The following is a 24,031-nucleotide window of genomic DNA, read 5'->3' on the forward strand; positions in this document are numbered from 1 at the left end:
GTTACGGGGATAGGGTGGAAGTGAGGGCTTAAATGGGTCGGTACAGACTCGATGGGCTGAATGGCCTCCTTCTGCACTGTATGTTCTATGTTTATCCTTCAACAAACATCAAAGCTGATTACCTGCTAATAGGCTATTGATCTGATATATTAACTGTTTCTCTCTCCATAGTTGTTGCCAGAAGAGAATTTCTGTTTCCATTTAATACTTCCAACAGCTGTAACATTTTGCTTTTCTGCAATCTTGACTATCTCCTTGGGGTGCTTGCTGCGTGCTAATGCCTTGTTTATCTGCAAGGCAACAGCAAAACCCATTACCACCACCTCATTGGATGTGTCAAATGCTTTGGGATGTGCTGGAGGATGTGAAAGGTGCTATGTGAATGCAGGTTTGTTCATTCGTTAGACTGTTAGTGCAGACGAGCTGTTTCGACTCTGGAAGCCATTGTATCTGAACCAGGTCCCATGCTACCAACATAGAACCCTTACAGTGCAGAAGGAGGCCATTCAGCCCATCATGTCTGCAGCGGCCCTTGGAAAGAGCACCCTACCTAAGCCCACACCTCCACCCTATCCCCGTCACCCAACCCAACCTTTTTGACACTATGGTGCAATTTAGCGCGGCCAGTCCACCTAACCTGCACATCTTTGGACTGTGGGAGGAAACCGGAGCACCCGGAGGAAACCCACGCGGACACGGGGAGAACGTGCAGACCCCGCACAGGCAGCCACCCGAGGTTGGAATCGAACCCGGGACCCTGGAGCTGTGAGGCAGCAGTGCCAACCACTGTGCCAACCGTGCCGCCCTGTAGCTCCCAGCACAAGACACTCATTAATATTGGGATCCCTGGCATATTGTTGACTTCCTTCCAAATCCAGTTACACAGGAGTAGTGCTCCCGCCTTGCCTGGCTGAGTGCAGCTCCAATGACACTGAAGAAACTTGACACCGGGCGGCACGGTGGCGCAGTGGTTAGCACTGCTGCCTCACGGCGCTGAGGACCCGGGTTCGATCCCGGCCCTGGGTCACTGTCTGTGTGGAGTTTGCACATTCTCTCCGTGTCTGCGTGGATCTCACCCCCGCAACCCAAGGATGTCGTGCAGGGTAGGTGGATTGGCCACGCTAAATCGCCCCTTAATTGGAAACAAAATAATTGGGCACTATAAATTTATTAAAAAAGTAAAGAAGTTTGACACCATGCAGGAGAAGCAGCCCCGCTTGATTGGCACCCTTTCCCCATCTTAAACATTCACACCCTCCACCACCGACGCACAGTGGCAGCCGTGTGTACCATCTACAAGATGCACTGCAGCAACTCGCCAAAGCTCCCGCCTCACAGCACCTGCCGCGTCTACCACCCAACGTCTAGCAGCCAGAAGGACATGGGCAGCAATGCATGGGAACTCCAGCACCTGGGAACTCCCCACCAAGCCACACACCATCCTGACTTGGAAATATATCGTCGTCCCTTCACTGTCGCTGGGTCACTGGAAACCACCCCTCCCCCCCCCACCCTCCAACAGCACGGTGAGTGTGCCTACACCATGCAGACAACAGCGGTTCAAGAACGCTGCCCATCACCACCCGTGACATGAATCAAACTTTCCTTTTGTTTCCCTTTGCAAATAATAGAAAGGCAATGGTAATCCTGTCTGGCAAAAAAACAAACCAGATGCCAAAAGGAATTGCTGAACAGATGAGGGCCGAGGAGCTAAATTGTAACCTGTTACAATTAGGGTTTCTGCACTGGTGTTGGCAACAAGACTCCCCCCCCTGCGCCCACCACAAAGGCTTTTGTCCCAAGTTGGAACGTGTGTAGTGCCGTCACTTTACAGGACTGGAGACGGGTGATCTGGGTATGTCTCCGGGATGGTGAATTGAATGTTCATTGGCTGATGTTGTGCGTTGTCTCCAGGTAACCAGGCGTCCTCTCTTTCCCCTCCTCACAGCATGTACTGCACCCCCTGTGACGGCCCCTGTCCCAGTGTGTGTTCGGTCAAAACCAGGACCATCGACTCGGTTACCGCTGCCCAGAACCTGCAGGGATGCACAGTTATTGACGGCAACTTGATCATCACAATCCGCAGAGGGAGTGAGTACAGCCCGTTTCTCATTGATTAATTGATGTTGGCTTGCGAGGGTAAACGTTTGTCGTTCTTCCTGCACGTGTGATCCTTTCCTCCGCCCCCATCACCCTTCTCCATTTCCTCCATGCCTTCTCCGTGAGATTCTGCTTCTCGGGCCCTCGTTCTTCATGCACCTCATTCGGTGGCCGCTCTTCCTGCGTTGGACACTGGCCATTGACTGTCCTCGTCTGTAATGGAAAGGCGCTGTTGTGGCTGAAACCCAGGTGATCCGAGTGTGCGCTGCGGAAGCGAGCTCCATGCTGAGCGCCTTTGTCAATTCGTGCCGAGTTAGGTACGGTTTTAGACGGCAGGGGGCTGGAATGCGATTGGCCATGGTCATGCCCCCCACCCCGGCCCTTCCCAACAGGGGGGGGGGGCTGATGGAGAGACGGTATGAAAGACCACTGCATTGCTCAGTGTCCTTGTCCATTCTTAATGCATGAACCTAAGACAGGCGGACATGTACCCAACCCGGAACCTGTACCCCAAGCTGTGCGATATACTAATAACAGGCTTCTGTTTGCAAACTAACCTTCAGAACTTTACAGAAGAGTTTATTTCACTGTTGTTCGGGGTGGTCCAAACCGATCTCGAGAGCTGGGTCCTTCTCTGGAAAGAGGCAGCCCGGTTATTCCCCCGTTATTTAGGCGATGACTCCTGGCCACTAGCCGCATAGTCCAAGCACTCAGAAATGCGCTTGCTCGTTCGTTTTTGCTACGTTGAGATGTTCATTTTTTTTCTCCCCCCTGCCGTTAGACAACATCGCTGCCGAGCTGGAAGCCAACCTCGGCCTGATAGAAACCATTTCGGGATACGTGAAAATCCGCCATTCCTATGCCCTCGTCTCGCTTTCCTTCTTCAAGAGCCTGCGCTACATCAATGGGGAGGAACAGCTGGAAGGGTGAGCACTACACCAGGAACATTACTGTTGGGAAAGCCAATCTGCTGCATGCTAACCAAACCTGATCTCTCCTGTCTTAAACCGATTGGGAGGAAACTAAAATAACGCTGTCGGCTTAGGTTTGGCTTATAAAGAAAGACGTATTTTACTTGTGCGGGCGGCAGGGTGGCGCAGTGGTTAGCACTCGCTGCCTCACGGCCCCAAAGACCTGGGTTCGATCGCGGCCCTGGGTCACTGTCCGTGTGGCGTCTGCACATTCTCCCCGTGTCTGCGTGGGCCTCAGCCCTACAACCCGAAAAGATGTGCCACGCTAAATTGCCTCTTCATTGGGAAAATTGCGTACTCTAAATTTAAAAATGTATATATTTTATGGGTTCTTTATTCTGTCGAGAATAATTTAAATATGTTGACTATCTTCTCCTTTGACCAATCAGAGTTGATTTGCCAACAAGTCAATACCCTTTTCACATGCAGTATAAATTATTGTGATCGTCTGAAATTTGCCATTCTTGTGTTTGTCCTGATCAGTGCAAGATAGGAAACTATTGCATCTGAACCAGCTCCCATCTACCCACATGTACCTCCCAGCACAAGGCACTCATTAATATCGGGGCCTTGGCAGATTGTTGACTTGCTTCCAAATCCAGTTACACAGGAGTAATGCTCTCTACTTGCCTAGATTGGTGCAGCTCTAGTGACACTTCAGAAACTTGACACCATGCAGGACAAAGCAGCCCCGCTTGATTGGCACCCCTTCCCCATACTAAACATTCACTCCCTCTACCACCAGCGCATGGTGACAGCCCTGTGTCCTATCTACAGGATCCACTGCAGCAAATCATCAAAGCTCCCCCTTCACAGCACCTTCCACACCTGCGACATCGACCATCTAGAAGGACAAGGGCAGCGAATACGTGGGAGCATGACCACCTGGAGGTTCCCCCCCCCTCCCACGTCACACAATTCCTAACTTGGAAATATATTGCTGTTCTTTCACTGTCACTGGGTCAAAATCCTGGAACATCCGCCCTTACAGCACAGTGGGTGTACCTACATCACACGGAGTGCAGCGGTTCAAGAAGGCAGCTCACCACCACTTTCTGAAGGGCAATTAGGGATGGACAATAAGTCTTGGGTCGAGCCAGCGACCCATATCCCATGGATGCATTTTTTTTTTAATGATGAAACCTCCAGAAAGAAACCAATTTGACTCTATTTACTCACAGGAAGCTCTCTCACCTTGGTACAAATGATAATATTGGTCGAGGGGTAATTGAAAGCTGCCCTTGTTCTTGGAGCCATGCCATTGGGTCAGGTAGGCAGCACCTCCCAATAGAGTAGTACTCCCTCAGTGCTACCAGAGGACATTTTGTGCTATCATCTCGAATGGGGCTTGAACCCACAGCGTTCTAACTTGCGGATTGCTGCCCTGTTGTCCTCCGTTGAGGCTGTTAATGTCCATGAAGCTCACCATAGTCGACACCTCTGCTGGCCAGGGGAGGACGAATATTGGGAAGAAGGTTAATAAACTCCCACAGGATTATAAATTCCCACGGGATTATCCTGTTGAGGAGGAGCGAAGGTTGAAGACGGCACAGTGGGTCCCTCTCACCCCATCTTAGTGGGTCCCTCCCACCCCATCTTAGTGGGTCCCTCCCGCCCCCATCTTAGTGGGTCCCTCCCGCCCCCATCTTAGTGGGTCCCTCCCGCCCCATCTTAGTGGGTCCCTCCCGCCCCATCTTAGTGGGTCCCTCCCGCCCCATCTTAGTGGGTCCCTCCCGCCCCATCTTAGTGGGTCCCTCCCACCCCATCTTAGTGGGTCCCTCCCACCCCATCTTAGTGGGTCCCTCCCGCCCCATCTTAGTGGGTCCCTCTCACCCCATCTTAGTGGGTCCCTCCCGCCCCATCTTAGTGGGTCCCTCCCGCACCATCTTAGTGGGTCCCTCCTGCCCCATCTTAGTGGATCCCTCCCGCCCCATCTTAGTGGGTCCCTCCCGCCCCATCTTAGTGGGTCCCTCCCGCCCCCATCTTAGTGGATCCCTCCCGCCCCATCTTAGTGGGTCCCTCCCGCCCCAGCTTAGTGGGTCCCTCCCGCCCCATCTTAGTGGGTCCTTCCCGCCCCATCTTAGTGCCAACAGTGTATTATTACGATAGCATTGTTCACTGTGGTGACTTTGAAGAGTTCCCCCAGAAAACGGAGCAGCTCCTCTCCTGTTCCCGGGTCAGTAATCTCTTCGCACTGAACATCCTCCCAACATTCGGCCTTATTGAAGAGGAAATTGCCGTCACCAACATTTATCCCTCGGAAAACACAACTAAAAACCGATGATTTGGTTGCATCACTACAAGTTGCCTCTGTATGTTGGTCCCAGGTTCAAATGGGATGCTTAACCGCGTGGTTATTGCGGGGCACGCGTTCATAGGATCCCCACAGTGCAGAAAGAGACCATTCGCCCCATCGACTCTGCACTCTGAAAGAACACCCTACCTAGGCCCATGCCCCCCACTCTTATCTCTATCACCCAATAACCCCACCTAAGCTTTTTGGACACTAAGGGACAATTTAACACGGCCACTCCGGCTAACCTGCACATCTTTGGACTGTGGGAGGAAACCGGAGCGCCCGGACGAAACTCGCGCAGACACGGGGAGAACGTGCAGACAGTGACCCGAGGCTGGAATTGAACCCGGGTCCCTGGCGCTGCGAGGCAGCAGTGCTGACCACTGTGCCACCCTAACATTCTCTGCCACAGCACCTGACCTGATCAGAATGAACAAGCTCCTACAATGACCCATGAACATCCCAAAGCACTTCGCAGCTAACAAAGTACTTCAATAATGGAGGAACGATCGAGAGTATGACTGAGAGGAGAGACATGCTGCTGAAGCTTTTAACCTTGCACTCATCAGGGGAAACCCAGGAATGCCAAATTTCAAACAATCACAACAATTTATACTACAGGACAATACCCCTGCTTCGACTGGTTGGCAAACTGACTTTTGATTTCCCTTGTTGAAGCTTAAGGAGTGGCCTGATTGAGGTGTTGATGATGATTAAAGGATTTAGTAGAGTATGAGGCAAACCATTTCCTCTGGTGGGGAAGACAGTGGACTTGTCACGGGAATAGTAATCCAGATACCCAGGCTGATGTTCTGGGGACCCAGACTCGAATCGAAGGCTTGAAGTGGAAGATGGAATTTCAATTCAATTTTGTTTTCAAAATCTGGAGTTGAAAATTTAACGATGAGCATTGTTGATTGTTGCAAAAACTGGTTTGCTAATGCCCTCCGGGAAGGGAATCTGCCTCCCTTGACCCGTCTGGCCTACACCTTAAATACTTTATCTTTGGGGCAGCATAGTGGTGAGCACAGTTGTTTCACAGCTCCAGAGTCCCAGGTTCGATTCCCGGCTTGGGTCACTGTCTGTGCGGAGTCTGCACGTCCTCCCCGTGTGTGCGTGGGTTTCCTCCGGGTGCTCCGGTTTCCTCCCACAGTCCAAAGACGTGCAGGTTAGGTGGATTGGCCATGCTAAATTGCCCGTAGTGTCCAGAAACGTTAGGTGGAGTTACTGGGTTACGGGGATGGGGTGGGCTTCAATGGGGTGCTCTTTTCAAGGGGCCGGTGCAGACTCGATGGGCCGAATGGTCTCCTTCTGCACCGTCAACCCTCTAAAATGGCTGAGCAAACCACTTAGTTCAAGGGCAATTAAGGATGGACAATAAAGGCCTTCCTTGCCGACTGCCCGTGAAACAATAAATTAAACAAATTCCGGAACAAAGGGGACACAAATTAGAAGGCCGTTTGGAGGTGATGATGCGCACACCGGAACATTATCCCATCGGAATTCTAACAACTAGGGATCCATTGAAAATATAAGCCTGATATTGGTCAATCTTTGTTAGGCCAGGGTGTTAACTTCACAGAATAACGAGGAGTGGATTGAGTTAAGATATGGAACAGCTACGATCTAATTGAACGGCAGAACAGAGCAGATTTGAGGTGCAGAATTAACCTCCTGTTCCTCCGTTTGGAAGTCATTCGTTGGGAGTGAAACATTTTAAGAGGAGCTGTGGATCTGGTATGTTATAAATCCAACAAGTCTGCTTTCAGAGAAGAGAGAGAATGAGCAGTAAAGGAGAGGAAATAGGTGAACAAGTCCAAACCAGGGGAAGGGCTGAATTGAAGAAGTACAAATATTTCTGGAACTCCATCGGAACGGCATCCTTCAACATTCCCCCCCCCCTCCTTTCCTCCCCAATATCAATCTGGGCCTAAAATAAACATACAGTTGTAAGTGGTGAAAGCGCTAATTGCTGAAAGGTAAGCCTTTTATTCCCGGAAGAATGAATGAACTTCGTACAGGGAGGCCTTTGACATCGATCAGTGGGGGTCATGGGAAAGGTCGCGCCAGAGTGACTATCTATCCACTTTGTTTGGAACTGCAAGGTTTCAAGTGACTCTCTGACGTGGCGGCGCTCACAAAAGCTGCACTGGCTCAGGAAAAACAACAAATCTTGCAGTGGGAGTTGCTTTTTCGAGAGCGGGCCTTGCGTTTGAGCATATGATACAAGGCCGCAGTCCATTTGGAGGGGTGGTGGGGGTTTGTGGGCTTTACAAAGCGACCTGCACCCCAAGGTCACATTTCTGTCGCTGTCCTCTGACATCTGGTGTTTTTCACTGCAGTCCACATGGCGAGCGGATCCTCTTGGGTGTATTTTCTAACCAGTTTCCAATTACGATTTATGATTTTGGCTCCTGAAGTCCTATTTCCACCCCTCCCCGCCCCCTCCCTGCCCGATCCACGCTCGTGTCCAATCCTGCAAGTTCCATCTGCCCTCCAGCAGATCATCCGTGTTTGCGTGTTGGGATTGAGCCAGTGTTGACCGATTGATACCCTCTTCTAGTTGACGCTGTGAACGGGCGGGCAACTTGCAGTCGAACCTCGTCCAGTCCTACCCCCCCGTTCGCTACTAATCATCTCTCCACCAGTGGTCGCAATTCAATTAATTTGAACAGGCACACTGGCTACTTCCTTCCCCCTATTCATAGACCAGGGCCTGGCAATATGATGCATTTATTTTACGTATGCAGTTAGACCGCTGATCATCCATACTATCACTGAATGACAGAGGGGATGAATGGTCTCCTGTTCTGTTTCCCTTTGGGCAGTTTTAACCATGGGATATCTCCTTGACCGCTGCAGTCCTTTTCCTTAACGGTTTGGTACAACCGAGAGTCTTGCTCGGCCATTTCAGGGGGCAGTTGACAGTCAACCACATCGCTGTGGGTCTGGACTCACAGGTAGGCCAGACCGGGTAAGGGCGGCAGATTTCCTTCCCGAAAGTAAACCGGATGGGTTTTTACGACAATCGAGGATAGTTTCACGATCACCATTGCGGAGACTGGGCTGGATTCTTCCAGCCCCGCCTTCCGCAAGATCACCACGGGCAGGAGGCGGACCATGTAACGGCCCGTTAACATTGGGCAGGGCTTCCCGATCGGCGGGCAGGTGCGGCTGGGAGAATCCCGACCAGCAGTTGGCAAATCCAAGGGCGACACGGTGACGCAGTGGTTAGCACTGTTGAATACGGCGCCGAGGACCCGGGTTCGATCCCGGCTCTGGGTCACTGTCCGTGTGGAGTTTGCACATTCTCCCCGTGTCTGCGTGGGTTTCGCCCCCACAACCCAAAGATGTACAGGGTAGGTGGATTGGCCACGCTAAACTGCCCCTTAATTGGAAAAAATGAATTGGGTACTCTAAATTTATAAAGAATTTAAAAAATAGTTTGCAATTCCATATTTTTATTTATTAATTAATTGAATTTAAATTGCATCAGCTTCCAGGCTGGGATTTGAACCCTGTCCCCCCCCAGTGCATTATTTGGGGTCTCTGGATTACTGATCCAATGACATTACCATTTGGCCACCATCTCCGCTGAAGGCATCTGGCTTAAGAGCTGCCACCTGTGGAACTGGGAAGTTCGATGGGGCGCTGCAGCCGGGGTTGCGACCGAGGACCTCCGTTAATGTGAGATTTCCTCCTTGGTGTGCAGAAGGCACCTCCAGAGAGCTGGGGCAGTGCACCTACCTTCCATTGATATAGTGTCATTTAAACATTCCCAGTCCTTTGAGGCACCATGGTCTGAGTTCCAACCATTGGAAGTTTAAAAAGCCCGGGTGGCGTAGTGAGGGTGGAGTACACGCCGAATGCTTGGAGCTCCTATCCACCCCCCAAGTGGTTGAGTTTGTCTGTGAACCTCCCAGTGTGTAACGTAACCGCGTAGAGTCAAAGAGTTTCCAGATTTAATCTGCACCCCACGCCAATTAAAATCTCTGAGTCAACTCTTCGCTGCGGGAAGCTCCACCTGAGCTACTGAGGCACCTGAAGCAAAGGTAGACAGAAGGTTGGATTCCTCTTTGAAAATAGTATTTAGATCCGGTTGCACTAAAGCCTTTTAATAATAATAATCTTTATTGCCACAAGTAGGCTTGCATTAACACTGCGATTAAGTTACTGTGAACTGTTAGGGCGGCACGGTAGCACAGTGGTTAGCACAGTCGCTTCACAGCTCCAGGGTCCCAGGTTCGATTCCCGGCTTGGGTCACTGTCTGTGCGGAGTCTGCACATCCTCCCCGTGTGTGCGTGGGTTTCCTCCGGGTGCTCCGGTTTCCTCCCACAGTCCAAAGACGTGCAGGTTAGGCGGATTGGCCGTGCTAATTGCGCTTCGGTTAGGTGTGGTTACTGGGTTACGAGGGCAGGGTGGAGGTGTGGGTTTAAGTGGGGCGCTCTTTCCAAGTGCCGGTACAGATTCGATGGGCCGAGTGTCCTCCTACACTGTAAATTCTATCAAAATCCCCCAGTCGCCACACTCTGGCGCCTGTTCGGGTACACTGAGGCAGGATTCAGAATGTCCAAGTCGCCTGGAAAGCACGTCTTTCGGGACTGGTGGGAGGAAACCGGAGCACCCGGAGGAAACCCACGCAGACACGGGGAGAACGTGCAGACTCCGCACAGACAGTGACCCAGCGGGGAATCGAACCTGGAACCCTGGCTCTGTGAAGCCACAGTTCGAACCACCATGCCACCTTTTCGGCTGGAAGCCTGGTAAATGCTGCATTACTAATGCAGGGGAGGCAGTGGTGGAGTGGTATAGTCTAGAGACCCAGAGCAATACTCTGGGGGTCCCAGGTTCGAATCCCGCCACAGCAGAAATAAAAATTCCCACTCAAATGGCCTAGCCAGCCTCTCCTCAGCTCCAGGGTAATTAGGGATGGGCAATAAATATTGGCCTTGTCAGTGACGGCCACATGCAATGAATGAAAAATAAATAAATTTGAGTCTGGTACTGTTGGAAACTGGATGTGAGGGGCAGGAAATATAAACACATACTGAGGGAATAAAACCTTTCCGAATAGCCGAAACACTTTTTCCAAGTAGCTTTGAAGTCTAGTCACAGTTGTAATTTATGAAACATAGCAGCCAATTTGTTAGCTCAGCGAGCTCTCAAAAAACTGGATCATCTTTTAGTCGTGTTAGTTGAGGCCAGGATCTCTCTGTCCGTCCAAGAGGGCAGCCAGGGTTCCAATCTATTCTTTTTTTAAAATAAATTTAGAGTTCCCTATTATTCTGTCCAATTAAGGGGCAATTTAGCGTGGCCAATCCGCCTACCCTGCACATCTTTGGGTTGTGGGGGCGAAACCCACACAGACACGGGGAGAACGTGCAAACTCCGCACGGGCAGTGACCCAGGGCCGGGATTCGAACCCGGGTCCTCAGAGCCGTAGGCAGCAGTGCTAACCACTGTGCCACCGTTCTGCCCTGCCTGGGTTCCAATTTAACCCCCTGTTTGAAAGACCGCACCGTCGGCAGTGCGGCACTCCCTCAGTACTGCGCTGGGATGGCAACCCAGATTTTGGCCTCGTCGCTCTGAAGTGGGGACTTGAACCCACAGCCTTCTGCCCCCCCCCCCCCCCCCCCCCCCCCCCCCACCCATTCCTTCCCAAGTCACGGCTGACTCGACAGCTGGAGTCTGCTGGTTCAAAAGTGCCTGCCTGCAATGAATCGTCCGTCCCCAGTGCACGTGTCCCTCACTGCCGCTGGGATGCTACAATCTGGCTGTGTTGGTGATGGCCTGTGGGGTACTGCTATGGGCCAGAGTTTAGAAAACTCCAAAGTATATTATGGAGGTCACCTGACCTCTAACTGTTTATTGATTTTGGTTACGATGATCACAAGAGCTTGCCTTTCAGGTGATATTCAATGGAGTTCTTAGGCGCGTTTAATCGAAAAACAAGCTTTATTCTACAAATTTAGTTAACATTTGTATAAACACACACAGCAAGAATTATTATCAACTACAAACACAAAGACCCCACACAGCTGCAGTAATCTATGTATAGCCCTTAATAAGTTCCCCCTTAACTGTTCCAATTTAATAACAAGATCCCATAAACCAAAGACCCCCCCCCCCCCTTTTACCAAAACAGGAGGTAACGATAACCATTGGGTTTCTTGCTACCTTGGAATAACTCTTTAAAATCGGAAAGAGAGGGACAGGCCAAGATACTTCTCTGTCTGAGCCTACAGCAGCCAAAATGTGCAAACGAAAGTAAAAGTTCCGAGCAACAAACCAGCTCCAAACCGAAAGCGAAAGTAAAACCAATTCCCAGAGCCACAGCCCAGCTCCACCCGCACAATGACATCACTGAAGCCTTGTGACAAGACAAAAACATTTCTTAAAGGGACAGTCCCATGACTACGGTCTAGAAGTTGGCACCTGTAAGATCCATCATCGAGGGCAGAGCAAACCCTTTCACTCCGCATTGTAAATAACGTTGTACCTTAACTGCAAGTTCCAACTGTGGGATATATCACATTAATACATCTCCCTTTCCAAGCGAATGTGTACTTTTATGACGGGGCTTGCCTTGTTTAATTGAGCAGGAACTATTCTTTCTACGTGTTGGACAACCAGAACTTGCAGCAGCTGTGGGATTGGAGCCGCCATAACCTCACCATCAAGCAGGGGAAAATCTACTTTGCCTTCAACCCAAAGCTTTGCGTATCCGAGATCTATCGCATGGTGGAGGTGGCGGGTGTGAAGGGGAGGCAGGGCACATCCGACATGGAGCAGCGGACGAATGGAGACCGAGCTTCCTGTGAGTCAACTGAGACCCTGGGTTTGCGCGTTGGGTTTATTTGTAAACTCCTCTAACTGTGGTGGTGGTGGGGGGGGGGGGGGGGGTGATGTACGAACCCACGTTTTTTTTTCAATGACCCACTTCCTTCTCTTCTGAAGGTCACCGCCATCAGGGCCCGTTCTGAGAGTGTGAGGCCTGGTGGGGAGTGTTGACCCACACAGAACGTGCCGGTCGAGGCCATTACTGCCATCGCTCAATCTGCACGCCCTTTGAAAAAGCCGTTCCTTGGTGCTGACTAGATTCGAAACAAGATTAGAATTCTCCCCCCTTCCCCTAAGCCAGTAGCTCCAAGACCAGTTGTAGGTGTGCATGCGCGCGTGTACCGATTTATCAAAATTCATTTTTCCTTGGTGGGAGTCTGCTTTGCCAGGCATGGGTGCAGGATGTGTCCAGCATTAATTCTACTGCAATAACTCCTCAACCATGAACAGCGATAGAATGACGGAGAGGGGCTAGTTCAGATGGCAAGGGTTGCCTCTGATCGATGACTTGATTCAGCCCATCATGTCACGCCTGTTCCCCGTTCCTTGATGAATCCACCCAATCGGTCCTGCTCCCTCCTACTGGCTCTTCAGTTTGTTTACGGCAGATATTTTATCACCTCTGCTTTAGAAAGTTGCTCGTGCGGCCTATTGCACCGCCCTTTCGGACAGCGTGTTCCACAAGTGCCCCCGTGTTTCCCCAGCTCAGTGATGCGAGACCCAGGTAGTCTCTGCGAGTCGCCAATGGTGAAATGGTTTTGTCTCCTCTTTTATTTGCCAGGCGAAAGTCACATCTTGAAATTCACAGCCAATTCCACAGCCAAGAACCGGATACTACTGAAATGGGAGCGGTATCGCCCTCCAGATTATCGGGACCTCATCAGTTTCATTGTCTACTACAAGGAAGCGTGAGTGTTTGGTTATTGCGTTCACATGTGCTTGTGCCTAAGATGGGATTGGCAGGCGGTGCCGTGCTTATAGTTATAGACTTAATAATTGGGAAAAATTGAGAGATTCCAAGATGTGAAATGTGAAATTGAATTCGATAAATCTAGTAACATGAGAGCCCATGTGGGTGGCTTGTGTGGGTGTTTGGGAGTGGGGGGTGAGGGAGGAGGGTGAGGTTCGGTGCGCAAAGGAGGTGGTGGAAATGGCGTCATCATTAAAAAACTGTTTCTCCGACGTCCTTCAATAAAGGGAATTTTTGCCATTCTGAACTGGTCTGACTATACGTGACTCCAGTCCCACGTTAACAGGATTGTTACTTTCCTGGATGAGTGCAGCTCCAACAACACTCGACACCATCCAGGGCAAAGCAACTCTGCTCTCTTTGACACCTCATCCATCGCCGTAAACATTCGCTCCCTCCACCATTGACGCAGCCGTGCGTGCCGTCCACAAGATGCACTGCCGCGACTCACCAAGGGCCCTTAGACAGCAGCTTCCAAACCCACGACCTCTACCACCTGGAAGGACAAGGGCAGTAGACACCTCCACCTAGAAATTCCATCCAAGCCACTCGGCATCCTGATTTGGAGATTTATCGGCTGTTCCTTCACTCTATCTCGGGGTGAACAGAATCCAAGGATATGGGTGGGGGTGAGGCGGGATCAGGCTATCAAGTTAGAAGATTAGCCATGATCACATTGAATGATGGAGCATGCTTGGAGGGCCAAATGGCCTCCTCCTATTTTCTATATTTCTGCCACTGTGTCAAAGTCCTGGAACTCCCTCCCTAGCAGCACTGTGGGTGTACCTACACCACGCGGACTGCAGCGGTCCAAGAAGGCAGCTCACCATGGTCAGTAAATGCCAGGCCCAGCCAGTGACCCTCACATCCCGTGCAGGGAAAGGAATAGCTAAACTGGACATCAATCCCAACCTCCTGCCCCGTGCTTCCCCTCTCCGCAGGCTGCTTCGCTGCACCTATGGAATCAGGGAAGCGAAAAGGAGCAAAAACATGGGCGGGATCTTGATTGTGTTTCATGAAAGCGCGTTCTCCTGGTGGTGTTGTGACAGTTCCATTTGTTGTTCTTTTGCCTCTCAAGACCCTTTCAAAATTTGACCGAATATGATGGTCAGGATGCCTGTGGCTCCAATAGCTGGAGCATGGTTGATGTTGACCTTCCGCAGAGCAAGATGCAAGAACCGGGGGTATATCTGACTAACTTAAAGCCCTGGACTCAGTACGCCATTTTCGTCAAGGCCATCACTCTCGCCACTTCCGAAGATGGCCGTAACCACGGGGCGAAGAGCAAAATCATCTACATGAAGACAAACGCCTCAGGTAAGCAGTCCTCGGGTTGTCCACCGTTAACGTCACCCAAATAATCCACGCCATTTGCCCCTCTGACCATGTCTTGGGCGCGTTTGCAGGCGAGCGGGCTGGCCTTATCCCATTGCTCTCGAAGGGCTCGCACCCCAGGTGACGTGTACCAATCCGGCTGAGTTGAGGAGTTCAACAAAGTTTTTTTTTTTCTGTAACATGAGCAAACTAAAATAAACATCAATACTTTGAAAGGCCCCACATTCAAATCAGAGCACATGTGAGCTAATTACAATATTTTGTTTGGTTGTCAATCAATCCACTGTACAAATTACCAAGCAGTGAAACGTTTAATATGGTGACCTCCATGGTTAAACATCAAGGGCACAGCGGACACCACACTAAAGATCATCTTGTAAAATCAGTTAATTCCAGGGACTCCTCCCCTTGAAAAGTCAGATATCCTAAATGAACTGTCCCACCACTGATTGAGATTCTACAACGCAAAGCAGCTGCAATCTCACCCAAAGTAATGAGTTGCTATCCCCATCCTTGACGAGGAGTTCAACAAAGTTGGGAATTTGTGGGCCAGACCCAGAAAAGTGGCAGTGTCGGATTGTCGAAAGAACCCAACTGTTTACATTGCCATTCGGCCCATTTAATAGAATCCTAACTGGTTGAAGTCAAAACCAAGACTTGAGTTTTTCTTCGCCGATTGTTTATTGGACTCTATTCAGTCTCCGGACATCCCAGCTACGCCCTGTTTATGCTCCTTTAATAAACAAAAAGGTCAGGAATTTCAACAGAAATGATGGGGTGACAGACGCTCCTGAGGCGCTGTAACTAAAACAAAAGGTCACGGAAACTAAAACAAAAGGTCACGGAAATTTAATGAACTAAATCAGCATATTTCTGGTGATGATGATGCGCCCCAACCCCCGCAGCGCCCACCGGTCACCGAAGAGCTGAAGCGGACACCGCTGCCCAGATGTGTTCAAAGTTCTTATTTGAACAGTGCCCACGGGTGGCGCAGTGGTTAGCACTGTGGCATCAAGGTGGCTGAGGACTCGGGGGGTCGATCCCGGCCCTGGGTCACTGTCCGTGCGGAGTTTGCACATTCTCCCCGTGTCTGCGTGGGTTTCGCCCCCCACACAACCCAAAGATGTGCAGGGTAGGTGGATCGGCCAGGCTAAATTGCCCCGCTGCTCTCGGAGGTTTTGAGGATAGGTTACACAAAGCCTAGAGAAACAGCTCAACTCAGGGGTGGGTAATATATAGAGGCTCACCCACCACTCCACCACATCCCGAGGAGAGGGGGGGGGCGGGTGATGAAAATCGATACATTAAAAATACAGACTGTGGGAGTTTTCTAAACGAGCTGCCTTGTGCCCAGGGCACCAAGGGCACCCCCCCTCCCTACCCCCCCAGGTGTCCAGCGTGAAACTGGATACCATGTCAGTGTTTGACGCTACAACCTGCCCTCGACCTTCTCCTGTCCCATCATCTTCCCGAGCATTGAAGAGACATTGCGGAGCAGGATTCCTGGCGGAAGGATTTTTGGTTTATCTCTCATGCTGTCCCCGCCCAGTCCGCCGGTTAAGGAACCAAGAGATTGGCTGTTTGACCAAGCTGAGAACGGGTTAAAGTTTGAAATCTTCCTGTTCTATAATTCAAAGTGAATATAGGGAGCGGTTCCCAGCCCCCGCGTTGCAATGGTCTTGGGGCCAGAATAGGCGTGCGAGACCTGGGGTGTCGGTCGAAGCACAACTTTCACTTACCCCGGGTACTAACCGGTACTTTGATTGTGTTTCTTTCTCTCCTGCTGCAGTTCCGTCAGTTCCTCTTGACGTGCTCGCCATGTCGAACTCCTCTGCTCAGCTGGTGGTGAGGTGGAAGCCCCCTGCCTTTTCCAACGGCAACATCACCTATTACCTGGTGCGTTGGCAACAACAGGCCGAGGACACGGAGCTTTATAAACACGACTACTGCCACAAAGGTAAAAGTGGATTGGCGCTTCGATGCCGCGTGGTGAAATCTTCAAACTCTTAGGGGATGCAAGTTAAACATTTAGGATGCTAGGAGTGCGGGAGAAAACCCAACAACATGATACGAGGCCATTTAATCCATCATGTCTGTGCTAGCTCTCTGATCGAGCTACCTAAACTCGCCCAGTTCTCCAAACACGCTTTTTCAATATTTATCCATTTTCCTTTATAGCTTTAAATTGAAGGGAGATAGATATAGGACAGATGTCAGAGGGAGGTTCTTTACTCAGAGAGTAGTAAGGGCGTGGAATGCCCTGCCTGCAACAGTAGTGGACTCGCCAACACTAAGGGTATTCAAATGGTCATTGGACAGGCATATGGATGATAAGGGAATAGCGTAGATGGGCTTTAGAGTGGTTTCACAGGTCAGCGCAACATCGAGGGCCGAAGGGCCTGTACTGCGCTGTAATGTTCTATGTTCCTTTTGGTTTTTTTTTTAGAAACCGATTTTGCTTCTCTGATAGAAGATTCTAGATTTCACAGATACACACTTGTTCTGCCCACGTTATGGAGGGCGGTATGTTAGCACAGTGGTTAGCACTGTTGCTTCACAGCGTCAGGGACCCGGGTTCGATTCCCGACTTGGGTCACTGTCTGTGCGGAGTCTGCACGTTCTCCCCTGTATCTGCGTGGGTTTCCTCCGGGTGCTCCGGTTTCCCCCCTCAAGTCCCGAAAGACGTGCTGTTAGGTGAATTGGACATTCTGAATTCTCCCTCCGTGTACCCGAACGGGTGCCGGAATGTGGCGACTAGGGAATTTTCACAGTAACTTCATTGCAGTGTTAATGTAAGCCTACTTGTGACACTAATAAGGATTATTATATTATTCTTTGATGTGTGTCCAAGCCCGTGTGAACAGCTCTATTCTCAGTCTGCAGTTTTTCTCCAGGTATGAAGCTGCCCACCAGGATCTCTGCCACGGGGGCGATTGACATGGAGGGCGACGGTAACGCTGATTCAAAGACGTCCGACAAAGCGGAACACGGACAGTGCTGCACCTGCCCAAAGTCCCCGGATGAACTCAAGGCAGAAGCCGAGGAAGTTATGTTTCAGAAGTCCTTCGAGAACTTCCTGCACAACTCCATCTTTATGCCGAGGTAAGTCACGGGCACCCGGGTGACTTGTCCTGTGTGCAGTGAAACCACGAACACCCCCCCTCCCAATCCTGGTTCCGAGGCAGGATTTAGGGAATTCAGCCTTGAAACTGCGGCCAGCGACATGGAAGAATATCATGGCACGCTCGCCCGTTGAATGGGAGAATGTTTTGGTTAGGCAGTGTTAACAGTATTGATGTGCAGGAGTGGGCTAGAGGAGTGGCCTGAATTTTTCAAAAACTGTATATAGAGTCTTTTCACACTGACCCCTATTGGGCTCTTCTCCCAGAGCTTGGGTTTGATGTTGGTGGAGATCAGAGCTGATCTGATCCAGTCCTTATCACAGATTATCACAGAATTTACAGTGCAGAAGGAGGCCATTCGGCCCATCGAGTCTGCACCGGCTCTTGGAAAGAGCACCCTACCCCCTACCCAAGGTCAACACTTCCACCCTATCCCCATAACCCAGTAACCCCACCCAACACTAAGGGCAATTTATCACGGCCAATCCACCTAACCTGCACATCTTTGGACTGTGGGAGGAAACCGGAGTACCCGGAGGAAACCCACGCAGACACGGGGAGAACGTGCAGACTCCGCACAGACAGTGACCCAAGCCGGAATCGAACCTGGGACCCTGGAGCTGTGAAGCAATTGTGCTATCCACAATGCTACCGTGCTGCCCTTATCTGACAAGATACATCATAGAATCAGCACAGAATTTACAGTGTGAAAGGAGGCCATTCGGCCCATCGAGTCTGCACCAGCCCTTGGAAAGAGCACCCCACTTAAGCCCACACTTCCAAACGATCCCAGTAACCCCACCTAACCTTTTTGGACGCTAAGGGCAATTGATCACGGCCAATCCACCTAACATGGCGTATCTTTCGGGACTTGTGGGAGGAAACCGGAGCACCTGGAGGAAACCCACGCAGACACGGGGACAACTTGCAGACTCCGCACAGACAGTGACCCAAGCCGGGAATCGAACCTGGGTTCCTGGAGCTGTGAAGCAACTGTGCTAACCACTGTGCTGCCCGTGGTCACTTCCCAGCAGAGAGCTGGGAATATGTCGCCTGGAGCAGGAATTTGGAGTGATTCCCTCCACCGCAGCACTGGGGCGCTGGAGTTAATCGGGGCCCCCTAACCGTTGCATCGATTTGAGATCCGTCTGCTTGTCAGATGTGAGACCCTTTCTATCTGGTCCATTGCAGGGCCCCTGTCAACTGAGCCAATTGCAGTGTTCTTGCTATGCTTGTTAGTTTAAACTCTTGTATTTGCGACCACGTGAAGGGATAATGAGCGAGCGAACCAGTTAATAGATCTGATGTTGGCATCTGGTTTTGGTGTTATGTGGGGTGTAGTGATTGAAGAGAGCAAACAACATGTTGTGAACAAGCCTTTGATGTTGCACCAGTCCAAAAGAGGCGGTGCCGAACGAACAATTCATTACTTCATCTTGATGGCTCAGCTCGTTGTAACACTTGAGTAGCTGAACCACGCCAATCAGCAAGATCCCAGTTTCAATCCAGCTTCAATTGTGCTTCCTGCTTCCTTTTGAAAGCTCGTGTGTGTGTGTGGAGACATGGGGTGAGGACAAGATTAGTCATGGGCGTGATCAGTGGGCAATTACCTTGTGTGCCCCCCCCCCCCCCCCCCGCCCTCGCCACCCCGACTTCCCCCGCTGCCCAGATTTTCTGCTGACTCCTGGAGTACAAGCCGCTCACTCGAGTGGCCGCCTTTCGTGTCTGAACCTTGATGCGGATTCCTAGATTCTGGGGTAAGATGCACCAGCCAAGATCGCTGCTGTCCGCTTGTTTACACTTGCCCCCACTGGAGATTTCCGATGGTCTCTGGGCGCAGATGTAATTAATGTTCCGCTAATTCAGGATGGAGCAGGGAATTGAGGCAGACGCCTACCTGGTCGCTGACTTCGCCAGGGCATTCGGGCAACTCCCTCGCACTCACTCACCCCGAGAAACGGCCTCTTCAGGCAGTGGCGGACGTGTGACAGATTCCTTGGAAACGTACCCGGTAAATAAAATGTTGGTGTTTTGATGTGAGGAGGCGGTTTCAACATAAATGCATCCACTCTTAAATGTGACAGAACGGGGCCGTTTCCGCTCTCTGAGCAGCTGGGTGTTTAGCAGTGAAATGAGTCCATCGTACTGGCGTTTCACACAGCGCTGATGGTCAACTTGGGTAGCGCAGTGGTGGGCGGCACGGTAGCACAGTGGTTAGCACTGTTGCTTCGCAGCTTCAGAGTCCCAGGTTCGATTCCCGGCTGGGGTCACTGTCTGTACGGAGTCTGCAAGCTCTCCCTGCATCTGCGTGGGTTTCCTCCGGGTGCTCCGGTTTCCTCCCACAAGTCCCGAAAGACGTGCTTGTTAGGTGAATTGGACATTCTGAATTCTCCCTCTGTGTACCCGAACAGGTGCCGGAGTGTGGCGACTAGGGGCTTTTCACAGTTACTTCATTGCAGCGTTAATGTAAGCCTACTTGTGGCAATAAAGATTATTATTAATTTGAAGTGCCAAGTGGAATTGTAAACGTGATTGAATCATTAAATCAGTGCTGTGTTGTAGTTGCTCAGCGTTTAGGACCTGCAATCAGGAAAGTGGGTTGAACCAAATGGCATTGGCATCTCTTGTGGCTTCCTCCACCCTGCCTAGGGACTTGCCTTTCTAATGGGCACTAAACGAAGCTCACGACTGCGGATATCATCCTCGTTCCTCTTGAGAGGAGGAGGAGACCATTCAGCCCATCCAACCTGTTCCCGCTATTCAGCCAGATCATGGATTCATCTGTATCACATAAGTGATCGCGTTCAAAAACCCTGATCATTTCATCCCCCGGCCTTTCAAACTCCAGTGAATACAAGCCAGGCTTATGCAATCGAGCATCCTCCTTCTCGAGGAGCCATGCACTTTAAAGAAGCATTGTAGGATGCACGAGCAGTTGTCCAGCAGAAAGAGCCCTGCCCAGGTGTGGCTCAGTGTCCCACAATAACAGCAAGAGAGCCCTCGCTTCCATCACCGGCTTTATGGAGTTGACAGTTCCTGGGACACAGCAACTCCACACATGGACTCCGTGTTCTCTTGAGGATGAACGGTGTTGGGAGATCCACCAGAGTTCCCTTTCCAGGTCCAGATCCAGGTCTAGAGAGCGTGTTTATGGATTTCAGATCAGGATAGTATTGGGCACCAATGGTGATGTCCCCCTTTTATCAAATAGTCTTTCCACCTTTGTGACCTTAAAGCCATTGCTTCAGTCAGAATGAGTAGTGAGGATAAACAGTCATATCTCATTAGCACCCCTTAGCTGGACTCGACGCTGGCAGTGAAGATATAACTCACCCAATTAAAGCACCAAGTGAGGCAGATAGTTATTAATTAGGAGATTGAAAACTAATTTTTCTCAACTCGCGTCAGCCTTATCTCTCCGAACGATTCCGATACGTCACTAAATTTAGCCCCTGCTCCAGCAACCATCCCAACGATCAACAAAGCTGGGGGGGGGGGGGGGTTAGCACGGTGGCGCAGTGGTTAGCACTGCTGCCCCACGGCGCCGAGGTCCCAAGTTCGATCCCAGCCCCGTGTGGAGTTTGCCCATTCTCCCCGTGTCTGCGTGGGTTTCACCCCCACAACCCAAAGATGTGCAGGGTAGGTGGATTGGCCGCGCTAAATTGTCCCTTCATTGGAAAAAAAATTGGGTGCTTAATCATTTATGTGTTTTTAAACGATGAACAAGGCTCGTCATTTGATCTCGATGATCAGCTGTGAGCTGTCTCAGGGAGCTAAAGACCTATTTAAACACACTGTTTAATCTCCGCAGTGTGTTTCTGGGAGACGCATTCAAACACAAACCTCAGTTCCCGAGCACTTTTTAAAATGTTGTGTTAGCCCGGACAGTTCACCCCACCCTGGGTCGAGGTTGAAGCTGATAGGTAAAGACCGCCTGGCCGTTAGGCCCATCCGCCAACAGTAAAAGCTGACCGGGCTGGGATTCCCGCCAGACGTCTTTGGTTCAATTTCTGGGTTAGGCACGTGCGCACCCACCTGAGCAACATAAAATTCTCACCCCCGCCTCTCGGCATCATTGCAGCAGTCCGCCTAGTTGTTTTCTTAAAATAGACCCTTCTCCTATTCCTGGCCAAAACCTGGCCCTTCCCTGTTGACCTGTGCCCTCCAGGGTGCTTTGTATCTGGATGTATTTGGGGCAGCACGGTAGCACAAGTGGTTAGCACTGTGGCTTCACAGCGCCAGGGTCCCAGGTTCGATTCCCCGCTGGGTCACCTATCTATGGGGAGTCTGCACGTTCTCCCCGTGTCTGCGTGGGTTTCCTCCGGGTGCTCCGGTTTCCTCCCACAGTCCAAAGACATGCGGGTTAGATGGATTGTCCATGCTAAATTGTCCTTAGTGACCAAAAAAAAAAGATTGGGAGAGGTTATTGGGTTATGGGGATAGGGTGGAAGTGAGGACTTAAGTGAGTGGGTGCAGACTTGATGGGCCGAATGGCCTCCTTCTGCAGTGTATGTTCTATGTTCCATGTATCTGCAACACGATGGTGCCATGAACGTTTGCCTCGCAGTAACGGCTGGGATTGTAGAGGTGCCCGTGATTGTGCTGAGAGTGAATCCCATAATACAAGGCCAGCATTGGGTGCATTTTGTTTGGGGGGGGGGGGGGGGTCAGTTGCAATTCCAGGCACTGAGTTTGATGCGCGCACCGTTTCTCTCGGGAGACGCACGTGGAAGTTTATGGCATTGATCCATCTGAAGGCGAATCCCATTTCTTTCAGAAAATAACATTTTGCGACCCGGTGTGTTTTGAGCCGTGACCTGTGAGGGGTGTAACGTGTTTGGGGAGAATACTACGGTCCAAAAATCCCTCCTCCACTCAGGCTTTCCTCAACTCCTGACTGCTCCTCTCGTTGACACATTGATGGCTGTGATTAATCGATCGCTATCATTGTCATTTTATTTTGTGCCGACCAGCATCCTGTGGCAGGAGAACGCGGCAGATCTCCGGGCTAACGTGTTACTACGCACAAAAAAAAACCTTTCCCAGCTTTGTCATCTTTATTTTGATGAACCTACATATTCATAAGAACCTTCATTAACTGATATTAAGCCTGTTAAATACTCCAGGGAGCCCGCGTTCGTGAGATTAACAAGAACTTGTCTCTATTGATCATTTTCTCAATATGACATTGTTAACTTTTATCTGCGCTGAACCTCAACTGGAAGGTTGTGCGTCAGTAAATTGCTAATTTTAATCAGCATGAAATTAAATGTTCAACTAATCAGCTTGGCAGGCCAGTCCAAGTGGGTGCAGTGTAGCTCTCATTATTTAATTGGCTATTTGAAGGCTGCTTATTAAATAAAATGGAAGTAATGCATTCCTCAGCAAGCTCACTCCCCACGCTCTGAGCCATCTGCTGCTATCAGAGCCTTGGCTGTGTGGAGTTGCACTGAAATGTTGCCCCTTCGGATCCTCCCCTGGAGGCGTTGACCCTTTCAGTGGGTCATCCAAAGCTCACCCCTCCCCCACCCCACCCAGTGCACGGGGCTCAAAAGCCTTCACAAAACTCAGCGGGCGAACTGCTGGGGAGACTGTTTCCAACCCCACTGCCTGGGATCCATGTAAATGCACTTTCTTAGTCCCCAATTCATTTTTCCAATTAAGGGGCAATTTAGCGTGGCCAATCCACCTACCCTGCACATTTTTGGGTTGTTGGGGGGGGGGGGGGGGGGGGGTGCGAAACCCACGCAGACACGGGGAGAATGTGCAAACTCCACACGGACAGTGACTCAGAGCCGGGATCGAACCTGGGACCTCGGCGCCGTGAGGCAACAGTGCTAACCACTGCGCCACCGTGCTGCCCTACTCCGTCTAGTCTAACCCGTTGAGCTTGTTTAAGGTCGCAGCAACTCGGGGAGCCCCACGTCCCATCAGAAAACAAACTCCTAATCATCAAATGGATGTCGGTGCCATTGTCGCACGGTCCATAATAGATTGACAGTTCATCGTAAATACAGGTAGCGTCTCATTGACTTTGGGTAGGATTGTGGAGAATGTTTGCAATCGTTAAACATGACCGAACTGGTTCTAGTCTCATCATAGCTTTCCCAGGACATTCCGAGCACTTTCGTCAGCATTTGGGTCTAATTTAACGTGCACGTTTAATTTCACACTTTGCAATTTTATCTCTGCGAGATCCGTTTTATGCTAACTTTCTTGATGGGCACATCTGGTGATGATGGGTTTGCTTCGCAGTGATTGATCCAGGTTTAAATGTAAATGTGGATTTGAGAGAGGAATAGCCAGGAACAAGAATTGCACATCAGTGAAAGGCAACAATAATTCTACCAAAGAGATCTAACTCATTAAAATATGGATGAAAAACTGTACCAATAT

The 24,031-nt window shown here is 50.6% G+C and overlaps 1 protein-coding gene across 2 annotated transcripts in view; it reads left to right on the forward strand.

The window, feature by feature from the left end:
• igf1ra (insulin-like growth factor 1a receptor) overlaps nucleotides 1-24,031 on the forward strand; it is a 135,714-nt gene that overhangs the window by 76,249 nt on the left and 35,434 nt on the right. For both annotated transcript variants that reach the window (XM_038784459.1, XM_038784460.1), the window contains 7 exons: nucleotides 1,949-2,091; nucleotides 2,882-3,026; nucleotides 11,971-12,185; nucleotides 12,990-13,116; nucleotides 14,257-14,495; nucleotides 16,303-16,470; nucleotides 17,408-17,615. In XM_038784459.1, coding sequence (XP_038640387.1) covers nucleotides 1,949-2,091; nucleotides 2,882-3,026; nucleotides 11,971-12,185; nucleotides 12,990-13,116; nucleotides 14,257-14,495; nucleotides 16,303-16,470; nucleotides 17,408-17,615 — 1,245 coding nt within the window. The remainder of the gene's footprint in view (nucleotides 1-1,948; nucleotides 2,092-2,881; nucleotides 3,027-11,970; nucleotides 12,186-12,989; nucleotides 13,117-14,256; nucleotides 14,496-16,302; nucleotides 16,471-17,407; nucleotides 17,616-24,031) is intronic.

The sequence above is a fragment of the Scyliorhinus canicula genome, chromosome 24 (genome assembly GCF_902713615.1).
Source record: "Scyliorhinus canicula chromosome 24, sScyCan1.1, whole genome shotgun sequence".
Taxonomy (NCBI): Eukaryota; Metazoa; Chordata; class Chondrichthyes; order Carcharhiniformes; family Scyliorhinidae; genus Scyliorhinus; species Scyliorhinus canicula.